General features: G+C 52.4%; 3 protein-coding genes across 3 annotated transcripts; all 3 read right to left on the bottom strand.

The window, feature by feature from the left end:
* Positions 1-193: 193 nt before the first annotated feature.
* PG998_009630 (mechanosensitive ion channel) lies at positions 194-2,893 on the bottom strand (the record flags this gene model as incomplete). The annotated part of the gene is made up of 2 exons (XM_066876446.1): positions 194-1,443; positions 1,501-2,893. 2 exons carry the CDS (start codon positions 2,891-2,893, stop codon positions 194-196), a joined length of 2,643 nt encoding a protein of 880 aa, XP_066728602.1.
* A 3,349-nt stretch (positions 2,894-6,242) lies between these two features.
* Positions 6,243-8,031, bottom strand: PG998_009629 (uncharacterized protein; the record flags this gene model as incomplete). The annotated part of the gene is made up of 3 exons (XM_066876445.1): positions 6,243-7,258; positions 7,311-7,718; positions 7,776-8,031. The coding sequence occupies 3 exons, from the start codon at positions 8,029-8,031 to the stop codon at positions 6,243-6,245; spliced, it is 1,680 nt and encodes a 559-aa protein (XP_066728601.1).
* Positions 8,032-9,060: 1,029 nt separating this feature from the next.
* On the bottom strand, positions 9,061-12,078 carry PG998_009628 (uncharacterized protein; the record flags this gene model as incomplete). The annotated part of the gene is made up of 5 exons (XM_066876444.1): positions 9,061-9,297; positions 9,351-9,735; positions 9,791-11,037; positions 11,096-11,122; positions 11,161-12,078. The coding sequence occupies 5 exons, from the start codon at positions 12,076-12,078 to the stop codon at positions 9,061-9,063; spliced, it is 2,814 nt and encodes a 937-aa protein (XP_066728600.1).
* Between the last annotated feature and the right edge of the window lie 576 nt (positions 12,079-12,654).

Here is a 12,654-nt window from a genome sequence, read left to right as displayed (position 1 = left end):
TAGTGAGAGGAAATCCCATTTCCTGTAGACCCATTTTGTTGGCCGTGATATAATCATCGCGGCATAATCGTGCAGAAGCCGAAAATGAAACCGGTAGTGTATAACCGGAAGGCAACACCAAACAATAACCCCCCTTTTGAAAATGACACTCTATAATTATCAATCTGCTTGTTGACGCCGTTCCCTTATTTCGTTACCCTTCTATCACTTCTATTGATAGTGATAGACCGACCCTATCGTTGTTGGTAAGGATTGTTGTCCTGTGGCCTTGGCGCGTTGAATTGGCTGCTTGGCTGAGGTGCACTTTGCAATGGATGCTGTTGCGGTGGAGGATAGGTGGTAGTAGGGGGAAACTGGATTGGTACGCATAAGGACTGCTGGAACCACCTGTCTCGGCCTCTTCGTCAAATTCAGGGTGTGTCACTTGAATGCCAGGGGCGTCACCACCGAAACCATGGCCAGGTAGTGTATCTCCTGCCTTACGGCGTCCACTACGTTGGCTCTCGCGCTTCGTAAGGGAGCGGCGCAAATCATCGATTTCGTGAGAGCGGACTCTATCCATGGAAGGGCTGCGCGGCGAATCATCGCGTTGATAGGTCCAATCATTTTCAGCCGCCAGAGCAGTGTTTAGGTTGTTGAGGTTTTGGGCAGTATTCATCTCTGGAGAGCCGGCGATACCCCCGACCTTGCTGGCGTTGGAGAAGGTACGTTCGGGCTTAGGAGGAACCAATCGAGCCTCGTCCTTTGCTTTGGCAGACTTCTTCCGCGCCTCGGCAGCTTCAGCATCAGAGACGGCCACAGAGTACGATGGGTTTTCAGGACCACCCAGGGCGTCAGCTCCACCTGCTGGCCCGTAGATTGGCACTGCCTTCAAAGCCAGTGTGAGCGCGCAAATAAACTTGGACCGCCGCGTAGCTCGGACCGCTTCGTTGTGCCAGTTGGACTTGTGCTTGATGGCGATCTTAAGGTTCAGCTTGTCACAGTCGCCAACACCGCCAATGCCAACTGCAAAATCGGGCTGGAAGTCGCGTGAGTTGTCCGGATGCCGCACAAACTTCTCGATCTCAGCGCGGAGAAGCTCGATGTCCTCGAAAGTGGTGTCAAAAGACACATTCACGTCAATGACCTCCTTCATGGCCTTGCTGCGGGTGACGTTCTCGATCCACAAATTGTTGAGAACAATGTTGGGCACCTGTACAGTTTGCATCTTGTCGATTCTATAAAAGATGGTATACAGCAGAGAGATTCTCTCCACTACGAGTTGCTCCTTCTCAGGGCCCGTGATGTCGACACGATCACCCACATCGTACGGGTGCTTGACGAATAGGAAAATGCAGGAGCCTAGGAATTCCTGAGTTGTGACGGCGAAAATGAAAGAAAGGGAAAGGAGGGCAGTTCCAGCGGTTGCCAAAGTGGTGATAAACGAACTCTGGAAGAAAGCCACTATAGAAACGGTTAGATACTGTGCCAAAGCATGTACATCAAGATAAAGCCACTTACGGAAAATGAAAACAACGATTAGAAGCACGATGAAAAGTAGGATATTATCAAACACTGCCAGAGCCTGACTGATGTCCTTCATGCTGTTGGTAATCGCCTTTCTTTCTTTGCCAATCTCAATCACCTTGCGGATCATCTCGTCAAGACTGATATCGCCGTTACCATCACCATCGATGGCGGCAAACGCCTCCTCGGCTTCTTCTTGGTAGTTGAGTCCCAACACTTCAACAATGTCTTCCACAAAAAGGGCATCTCTGCCCTCGCAGACAAAAGACATCCATATACGCTTGGCCATGGCCTCGGAAGTACGGGCCTTCTCGAGGGCTTCAACGACGATCGAGTGTGCCGAATTGGGGTTAAAGACCTGACGTCCAGTGATCTCGGATGCGAGGTTTCCAAAAACGGATGTAACCTTGTCACCAATGCGACCAACATTGCCGATAATCCGCATCGGTGTTGCCGCGCCGTTCTTGCGCTTGCCCTTCTTGCCGGTCAACATCATCTCGATGCTGTCGTTAATGATGTAGTCCTCTTCCGCGAACTCGGGGCAATACATTGGGAAAAGTGTGCGAGAAGCATCGTACAGAAGACCGAGCAAGAAAACCTCTCGCTTGGAATCCTTGATACGATTGGCAAACGATCTCTGATGGTAAGTGATACTGATCAGTTGCACAATGGTCTTCTCGCCAAGGAAGACGGCCGTGGACACGAACAGAGCACCCAAGATGGTCTTGAGAGTGGAAACCCAGCCGATAACATCAAATTCCCCCATGATGAGGTTTTTGAAGATCAGCCACGAGGCCAATGCCCAAAAGAACAAAGAGAGCGGGATTTCCAAGGCCCTGATAACGGTGGCGTATTTCCGAGTACCAGCGCTGACGACACCGCAGAAGAACATGAAGACAGGCGGCATAAGGTGAACAACGACCTTGGACCCCCACAAGGTCAACCAAGCCAGCTCGATCCAGAGGAAGAGCTTCCACATGGGCGGCCCGAGATGGACGTCTTTACCATCCTTGCCGGTGGTGGCCCTACCGACAGGTGTGTCCAGATTATCGGTCACAGCGATGACAATGAGAGGCACAGCGAGGATGATGCCGACGGGAACAATGTAGACCAAGTATCGGGTGACGACTGAGAAGCCAATAATCTTGTTGTAGATTCTGCCCATGGCGTTCACCTTGACTTCGTTGGAGCTGAGGGTGTCGGCTCGAGATGGGCCGGCGGGTTGCGCTCGGCGGCGGCCTCGGTGAAAGAAGCCTTGCTTCTCATTGCTGTTGGTGGGCGCGGCCGACTCCATGGCTGGCAGTCCTTGACTGGGTTTGCGAGCTCCCGTAGAGCTGGCGGTGCTCCGTACTTGAGCCAGAGGAATTCCTTGGCTGTCGTCCATCATGTTTTCTTGATCGGAGTGCGAGGTGCCCAACTGTACAAAGCCTCTCCCTGGTGGTGACCTGGGGGAACGAATCGACATCGGGGTATGGGTGTTTCAAAAAGCCACGGGGGACGGCGGCTGATATATCGGACGGCGCAGGACGAGTAGTCAGACTGGCCCAGATGTTCGCAGATCTAGGCGTCGCAGGATTAAAACATAGGGAGGGATGTATGGTGTTTTAGGGAATGAAACGAGAGTGAAGTAGTGCTACGCTTCGGGATGGCACCAGGCGATCGATTCAGCTGGCAGTCAAACGAGGGTTGAAAGAACTGAGAGGAAAGCGAAGAAGTAGAAGAAAGGATCTTGGACTTCCGAGGGAGGGAGAAAACGAATGGCAGGAGGCACCGAGAGCGAGAGAAAGAGCAGCAACAAACACCCTAACCAAACGAGTTAACGTTTTTTTTACCTAAGGAGAACGAGCGTGAAGACGAAGCGGTTAACGGAAAAGGAAGCCCGAGTGGAGAGAAACAATGCGATGGATGATGTAGGTGTGTGGACTCTCCGACCAGTCTAGTCTTGAAGCTGCGCCTTCGTCTTCGACTGTTTCTCCCCCTTCCATTTCAGCCCTTGGCCTCCCCCCTGCCAAGGTACTTACTTACTCGTGCAGGTACACACCCAATTGGTGGAAGTCTCCCCGTCGACGTTAGAAATGGTGTTTGCTACAGCAAGTGCTAGTCTACACACAGCCAGTACCGCATTCATGCATCTGCCAATGCTGGCGTGACTGAAACGAACAGGAAGACATCCGTCGGACGGTGCTAGGTGCAGGCAATCTGAATCCGACTCCGAGGGCAGGCAGGATCAGAATATTTTTAGAGTTTTTGGGGGTATCGGGCCCCGAACCCTCGGTTCAGGGCAGAGGGCCAATTTTTGCCATTGCCCATTCAGCTGGCCCATCTGCCCACAAAGAACCCCCACCACGCACATCCCGGTAACGCATCGTTTCATCATTCTGGCTTCGTCCCTTTAAGTGGCTCGTCAGCAGCCACTACCCCTGCATCTCCCGCCTAGCCAAGCTTTTTCCTCATCCAGCCAGCCAGCCAAAAGAAAATCACGTTACAGGTATATGCATGCATCTCCCCAACATCTCCTGAGAGCGCCTTTTTGCCCGTCTATGTTTGATGCCGATAACGTGTGCTTCTTTCTTTGTCAGGCGCCAGGCCCCATTCGCAACGTGTAAGGGGGCACCTGCTGCGCGATGCTCTGAGGTTGGCTGAGGTTGTTTGACTACTTGGTGATACTGGCAATCGGAGGTGAATGCATCAAGGCTGCGCCCGCATGGAACTTGCCAGGGTTGCACTCGAGCCCATTTAGTGCTGGAATCGGACCCCTGGATCGGGAAACACGAGCGCTACTAAAGGTTACTAAGAGCACTTGCCTGCACTGACAGGTGTCATTGAAGACATGCTGTTATGCGAAAAAAGCCGGGTCTGATAGGGGCCGCGTCATGTTTATCAACAACAACCACATGTCTCCAGGTCTGCAAATTGTAGGCACTTTGCTTGCCTTCGCCAATACTTGCAAGTTCCCTGGAAAACTCTGGCAGAGTCTAAGACGCAGACGGGGTTCGGGCGCGAACCAAAAATGTGGACAGCAGTCGTGACAGCGTCCACCCCAACACTAGCTGACTAGGTAAGCAAGGCAGGCATGGTAGAGGCCAAGTTCGTGCACTGCATGCCTCTGGTAGCCGTCTATCTATTACTCTTCGTGGTAATGGTCGCTGGTAGCCGAAGCTGGGAGCTGAACCGGCGACCCAGAAAAGTCGCAGCAATTACCAACAGGAAGATGAACCTTAGTCACCTCGTCTCTGGACGATCAATCTGAGATCGCCAGATACCGACCAAGCAATTCGACCCTTTTGCTAGGTAACCTAGGTGTAACCTCGGCACTACAACATCCCGCTGCCCGCATTCCGCCATCAGCGAAGGCCATCCCCGCCCATAACGTGGACCATTTTCTGGATTCACGTGCATACGCACATACATACAGCGAGATATCGATCGTGTCCAGCTAGCCAGGCAGATCAATCATTTCGCTAAAGTCTGTGCCATGTGCCCAGTTTCCCGAATAATCCACACCTGGGTTTTCCCTCCTTCTGGTGATGATGTTACCGCCGAGCCTGCTTCCGCAGATTCCGCAGTCCGGCGCAACGCTATTGACCTTAGCATACTTCCAAATGGACCTCCCACAGACACCGCAAGGGCCGTGGACCCGTGATCTTCTCGACGATTCGGCGCCTTTGACGTAATCTTGCGCATGCCGATCCCCAGAAAGGGCGCGTTTGAATGCCAGCAACAGGAATGTCGGAATCTCCTGTTGTAACTCGCTATCAGCTGTGAGAGAGTGGGTAGTAATACAGTACGCACTGGAATATGTAGGAATAGACGGTATCACTGTGAAACGTTCGGTCCGCGTACTGTGGCTTGAAATTTGGAATCGGTGCTGTGTGGGCGCGAGCTGAAAAGCAAGTTATTCGAGATGGTTGGTCCTATCTCACAAACTCAGCAAGCCTCCTGCCCCCTGAAAATAAGGGGTCTTTGTCTGCCCCCGCGTTGGCTAAGGTAGGTACAGGCTTACAGGTAGCTCAGAATTTTGGCATCCGATCATCACCCCTTTCGCGGCCCGTTTGCGCGGTTAAGATAGCGCCGTCTCATCGCTTAAGGGTCGAAACGGCCTCCTCTCAAATCTTAAATGCATTCTAATAATCCCGTATGGTAAGGCGCAAGCCTCGTTCGGCTCATCGGGTGACTAGCTTCGACTGCTGACGTAGTTGGTTGGATATGTGCTACGACATGTTGAGCATATCTTAAGGCCAGTTTGAAGGCAGCATCTGCTTGGATGCTCGATCGCTATTTCAATGTACGAGGGTTTCAGCTGTTCGAACCAAACTGGCAAGACCTGACAAGAACTAAAGCATGTCGGCATCGTTGTAGCGTCCTGTATACTTACTTAGGCATGTTTGGAGTACTTCGTTCGGTTCCCACGTACGTCAGTCAGTCAGTGAGATCACTCTCTTTGCTGGGTTCCTGGATTCCCTGGTGGCTGGAAATAACAAGCATCTGCTCGCCTTGCGCAAGCATTGGCAGTGTAGAGATCTTCAAGCTCGCAATGATATACTGGGGAAATATTCATCACTAGATGCCACGCGAAATACCACAACATGTCAAATCTTTTATTTCCATGGCGTTTATTCCTGGGCGCGAATTACACGATATAAAATACGCAGGCTGGCACATTTAACATGCATATGGATTTCTGCTAGCGCTAGATGTTGCGTTACAGTGGTTCAACTGTGCTTTCTGAAGCGAACCTAGCGCATATCCCACGACTGGGCATGCTGCTTCTGCTCCGAGCCAGCCAGCTGCCAGGTCGTCGAGATGGTCAAGCCTCGGGGCATGTCCGCAGGCGGTGCAAACCTGACTTCGCCCTCCAACACGTCGCCCTTCTTGTAGGCGGTGGGCTCGTCCTTCTTGGGCTTGCACACGAGCAGCCCCTGCTTCCAGTGCGTCTCGGTCCCAAAGGGGCCCGTGGTGAAGGCCACGCGCTCCTTCTCCGCCGCCGGGGCCTTGGCCCATTCATCGGCCACCGAGTCGGCGTTGACGGTCTCGTTGTCCTTGCGCGAGGGGGCGAAGAAGTTGTCGAACCAGATCAGGAAGCCGTCGAGCGCATCGATGTCGGCCGTGATTTCCAGCTTGAACTTGGACGTGAAAGTCAGGTCCTTCTCGGCCAGGGTGTAGAGGTCGAGCATCTTGAAACCGGCGGGCTTGCCGCAGAGACCTGACTCGGGCCAGTGCAGGACGCGGACGTCGTCCCAGATGCCAGACTGCATGGCGCGCATGTCGAAGCCGTAAACGTCGCGCCAGAAGTTGTAGTTGTCCATGATCCACTCGCTGTCGGCGACGGGCGCGATCCACATGTTGCACGAACCGGGCACAAGCAGGCCGTCCGGTGCCAGGTAGCGGTCGCGAGCCCATAGGACCGAGTTCATCATGGCCTCGTACAACAGGCAGTAGCCCATCCACTCGCTCACAATGATATCAACGGACTGTACGGGTAAGGTAACCTCCTCAATACGACCCTTGATCAGGGTGATGGTCGACTCGAGACCGGCATGGATAACGTTCTCCCGTGCTTTGTCAATGATGTCTGAAGCATCGACAGCAAGAACCCGGGCAGCTCCAGCTTTGGCAGCGAACATGGACAGGATGCCTGTGCCGCAGCCAATATCCAGAACCGTCTTGCCGGCGAAGATGTGCTTGTTGTTGTATATGAAGTCACGGTATGACTCGGTGCGGACTGTATCCTTGAGCATGGTCTCGTGGATGTCTTGTTTGATGCTGTCAGTTTTGCTTAACGAGAAGAGCGAGAAGATACTCACCATTGGTAGCATACGACTCCCAGTAATATTTGCTGGCATCCTCGGGCTTCTTCTGTCCGGCTGCTACGGTTACAGCTTTGTCCTTGGGCGCGGCCGCTTCGGCCTCCGCAGCATCGCCCCAGCGCTGGTCCAGGGTTTCTGACACGGTGGTACGGTAGCTCTCGAACTGCGCGGTGATGCGGCTGATCTCTTCCTGTAGATCAGCATTGCGCTTCAGGAGATCGTCCACGGCGGACGACTCAGCACCCGGAGCCGGGGCATGCTCCGGCTCGAGCTCCGGGAGGTCAAACAGCCCAATAATGACGGCATCATCCTCCAAGACAGGCTTCAGATACTGGTCATCTTCAATCATTGATTTGGTGATGTCTTGCTCTGACACAGACAGACCTTCGTGAACTCTTTGGCGGACTGATACACGTGGTTAGTTATTATCATTACTACCCCGGGCGAAAGATAGAAACCTACTGTAGTTGACCAACTTAACACAGCCATGGAAATCGAGCCTCAGCTTTTGTCGAAGGGCCAAGAAGTCAAACTTGTGTGCCTCCTTGCAGTGGGCAAGCATGGCTACGACATCGGGGAAGACCCGGTCGTCGAGGAAGGAGATAACCTCTTGGGATTCCTCGTCTTCCTCGACATCGTTCCAGCCCTCTTCGTCTTCTCTCGAATCCGACGATTCGGAATCGCTGAGGGGATCTTCTGGCCTGCTGGGACGGCTCATGATGGTTGTCTATGTGAGTCTAGGGGTTGGGTGCCAAATCACTAAATTTGTGCAACAAGTAAACGACAAACAAATCGATCGTGGTGAGTGAGGGTGTATGTGCACAACGGAGCCCGATTCAAACAAGCACAGGCAAGCAAGCGGATTGGGCCAATTCGATAAAAATCCTTTGATCGAAAAAAGCCCCAAAATTTCCAAGGTTGTGGTTGTTAAAAGCAGTGGCAGCCCCAGCCAATAGCGAGTCAAGCTCAGTTTACTAGTGCTGCTTGTCTTGTGGAATCGGCCGACGCTCCGTCGACTCCTCAACAACTAAGGCATGTTTGCTTGATATGTAGTCGAGATAGGATTTTTAATACAGACAAGTATATACAATTTCCGACCGATCTCGCTCTTTGAAGTCTTGGCTCGTCATGGGAACGCTTGTCTAGCACCCATCGACATATACCACGTGAACATTCAACTTTGTGCGCCTGCTGATCATTGATCGATTCGTAAGTCCGTATAAGCTGCAAGTAGGTAGGTAGGTATCGACAAACATAGAACATGCCATACAGCAGGAACCCCTCCTATATGCCAAGCAGTTTCGGGCGGCATTTCACAAAAGGGGGCAGTGTATAGGACCAACTCCAGTAAATTGAACTCGAGGGTATCGATGGTTTGGCTTGCAAAGACCACATAAAGGAGTCGCTAGACTTTCGGATGCGTCTCCTCTAATCCACCTCATTGTCGTCGTCTTCGTCGTCGTCTTCTTCTTCATCGTCGTCGTCGTCGTCATCGCCTTCACCATCTGACACGGTCTCTCCAAGCCCCTTGAGCCGTTTCTGCGACGTTGTTAGTAAAAACAGAAAATGTCATGCTAGCATCAAACTTACCTTGTATTTCTCAACCTTCTCTTCCAGATCGCCAAACACCATAAGAAGGTCGTCGAGCTCTGTCTGCACAGCGGCTTTCTCCTCATCCTTGGTCTTCAACTGTGACTGAGCCTGAAGTCGCAATGTTAGCACGCGGTTGTTATATAGGCGAGTAGAATTAATGGCTTGCCTTCTTCGTTTCGTTCTCCCTCTGTGTGATCTGTTTCTCGAAATCTGCGATTTGTTTCTCGAGTTCGCCGATTCTATCCTCAGCTGTCTTGGCCTTTGCCGCGGCTGCGGTAGCCCGCGCAGTTTCGGCACCGAATTTGGAACCATGTGCTTCTTGTGCTGCTTTGAGGGCTGCAGCATGCTCGTCTTGAGCAGATCGAAGCTCTTCGGCTTTTGCCTTGTTTGCCTAGTAGTCCATTCAGTAAAGAGAAATATGACCGCTACGGGCAGGTGACTTACCTTCATCAGGTCAATCTCAAAGCGGCTGATGGTAGCACGGAGGTCTGCCATGTCAGCCTCTGCGCGCCTCTGCGCGCGAGTTGACTGCGCTTCGGCCGTTTTCTTCGCCTCCGCGATCTCGGATTCGGCCTTCTTCCTGGCTTCAGCTAGCTCGGCTTCCGCCTTCTTCTTCGCCTCGGCCAATTCAGTTTCTGCACGTCGTTGCGCACGAGCGGTTGCTGCTTCAGCTGTCTTCTTGACATACTCGAGTTGTCGTTGAAGTTCCTCCTCCTTGGCACGGTGTTCCTCGTGGATTCTATCAGTGACTTTCTGAACTTCTCGACGTGCCGTTTCTAGCTGCTTCTGATGTGCATCCTCTTGAGACTTCAGCTGTGACTTGATCCGCCTACATGTTGTTAGTGCCTGCACATGTAACAGGAAGAAACGAAGTCATCACTCACTGAACCTCCTCTTCATGGCCTCTTTGGAGAGCTTCATTGATCTCCTTGATCTTTGCAAGCTCGGATGCGGACGATTCTTTCGAATGCCTATGGTCCGCCTGCTCCTGTCCTAGACGCTGTTCGAAAGATGTCACATCCACTAGAGCAGATTGTAGAGCGCGCTCCTTCTCTTCGAGTTGTGCGCGGAGAGAGTCCACCAACTCGCGCGAGATACCCTTTTGCACGCCGTTGGTGACTACAGAAATTTCCATACCAGGCTCCCGATCTATGCCACGGAGGATACGACTATAGTTATCCTTGAAGAAGTCGACAAAGGTGGCGTCAAAATAGACCTCTGGGAGGTTGCCAGAATTGTCGAGCTTCTGAGGCATTACTTCAAAGTCTCGAATGAAAGGATGGCTGCGAAGTTTAGTCAAGACATCAATGTACTTCTCCCGTGTCATACGTTGAATCAGTACGTCGTGCAACGTGGACCTAGGTATAGGGGAGTCCTTAGTCGAGAACTCATAGCAAGCGCCTAAGAGCATTGCGCAAAGTCCCTGCACTAGACTGCCATTAGGGGCCTGGTGTACTGCCTGAGCGATACTCTGGATATTGCTGCCTTCACCAAGGAAGTCATTCACGCCCTCCAGATCTTCAAATAGCCAGCATAACAGCAGCATGAGATATCCGACGGTTATACGCTCATCCACAGTGCGTTCCGAATTCGGGCGGGCAAGTCCACTGATTAAATGAGCAGTGATAGTTTGAATGCTCGTAACGACTTCCTCGCCGTTTTCAGCATCGCCCTCGGTGACCGACATGGCCAGGGCCTTGGCCTCTGTATTGTCGTGAATAAGATGTAGCAGGATGACAGAGGCGAACCAATGACGATAGGGATCGTTCGAAGTGACTTGGCTCGACGGCTGCAACAAGGTTGTTAGGACGTTGGCCGTCTCATCTCTCCCGGACGTGTGTCCTTCGATTGCCCGTCGCAGAAAATGAAGCCTGATTTCAGGATGGTGGAAGAAATAGGCCTTGATGCATTGGCATGCCGCCAATCGTAGGTCGAAAGCTTGAAGGGCGGTGACACTAAGCGTGAGGTCTAGGAGGCCGTCTATCACATAAACAACCACCGGCCCAGTAGCGTTTCCGTTCTGGCCGTTCATTGGCATAGCATCCTCTAATACAGACGGCACTCGTAGCTGTGCGAAGCCCTCTTGTAACTGAGGGTTCGCCTTGATAATGTCGGCACAGGTGGAAAGGGCCTACAACCATCTACGATTAATCATGGGACAATCAGGGACTTGGGCAAAAGTGTCTCACCTCGGCTCTGATGAAGAGCTCTGCGGTCTGAGTAAAAGCTAGTTGCAGGGCATGATATAGTACACCGTGTTGCCAGAAGGAGGCTTGGTTTTGAAGTGTTCCCACAGCCCCTGCACGAGGAAAAGGCGTATGACAGCGAGCAGAGCATATATGTTCCTGTTGCCCTGTTGCTGAGCCCACGATGCCATTTCCTCCCCCTCTTTCGGTGGCTGATAGCTGCTCTCTAGGAGCCTAGAGAGCTGCGGAACATATCCCGTCTCCCGGAAGGCGGTCTGATTGGACGCGTTGAGGCGCAACAGATTTGCCAGGAGGATGAGGCAGTCTTCCACGACACGGTCACCTTCAACCAGCCCACCTTCTGCCGCTATGATGGCAAAGATACGCTCAAATGCATTCTCGAAAGCCACAATTTTCTGTATTTCGGTATTCGCAGGAGTCAGATACGTGAGTAGCGAGATGGCTTCATTGCGAACTGCCTCGCGTCGTTCGTCCAAAACAGCAACCAGTCTCGATATGCCCAGGCGTGCATTGAAAACACAGTCCTCAGTCCTCTCGGTACGGGCCGATAATATAGCGGACAGCAATTGCAACGAATACAGTCGGGAGTAGAAGTCGGCGGTCTCGAGGAAGCCAAGCAAAAGGGTGACGTTCTCTTGGCGCTGGGTGAACTCGTCGGCCAGCCAAAGTGCGATTTCCTCGGATGCTTCTGGGCTGTCCTGGTTTGGGTTAAAGAGCATTAGAAGGGTCTCGAGAACCACCTTGACGGTATCGACATCCTCGCCATCTTTGGATAGGCTTTCTATCAGGCTTCGCAAAGCCCCAGATGCTACGGAGGCGGGATAATCTTTCGCAAAGCTTCGTAAACCAAGGATAGCAGCGCGGCGGTCTTCGAGAAGGGTTGCTGAGCTGAGACGGCCGCTGAGGACGGTGATGGTTTCGCCCACCGACTGCTTAGCAGGTGCAGTGGCGATGGAGGAGAACATGGTTTAGAACAAACCACTTGAGATGTGCTCTTCTATCGTCCAAGCCATTGGCAAGTAATTACCTCCAGCTGTGCATATCAGCGTGGGTGGGGGGATAGTGAAGCTCTTCAGGAGAAAGGAGTCTGTCTGGCTACATTTAGGTATGTTTGTAGTGCATACATTCAACACCTGGGGGCGACCAAGCCTTAGTGCTTAGCTCTGTAAGTAAGCATAAGTACCTAGTGACCTGGCCACAATGCATGGGCAGCACTTGCGACTACCGACGGTGGACGGGTTCAATTGTTCGCAGCTGCGATTATCGATAAGAGCTTTTTATGGGCCGGTGCGAACGCGACGTCTCTTAGCTCTGCGTCCGATGCGCTTTGTTGGATACTTTCCAGGAGCCTTCTCATCCGAGAAGAGTAGTGGTTTTTCGACATCGCCGCACTTTTTCGTGGCATCCTTTCGTCCATCTCCCATTCCTCTAGTACTTATTCCAGAGGATTAGAAGCGCACCGAAATTGCGGAAAGCCCATGCGCCGGACGACATCGAGGCTCCCTGAATCCCTGAAGGCTGACACTGACGACAGTGTCTGC

This window comes from Apiospora kogelbergensis, assembly GCF_038363985.1.
Source record: "Apiospora kogelbergensis strain CBS 113332 chromosome Unknown utg000006l_segment0_segment0, whole genome shotgun sequence".
NCBI lineage: Eukaryota > Fungi > Ascomycota > Sordariomycetes > Amphisphaeriales > Apiosporaceae > Apiospora > Apiospora kogelbergensis.
This window is presented reverse-complemented; position numbering and strand designations above follow the sequence as displayed.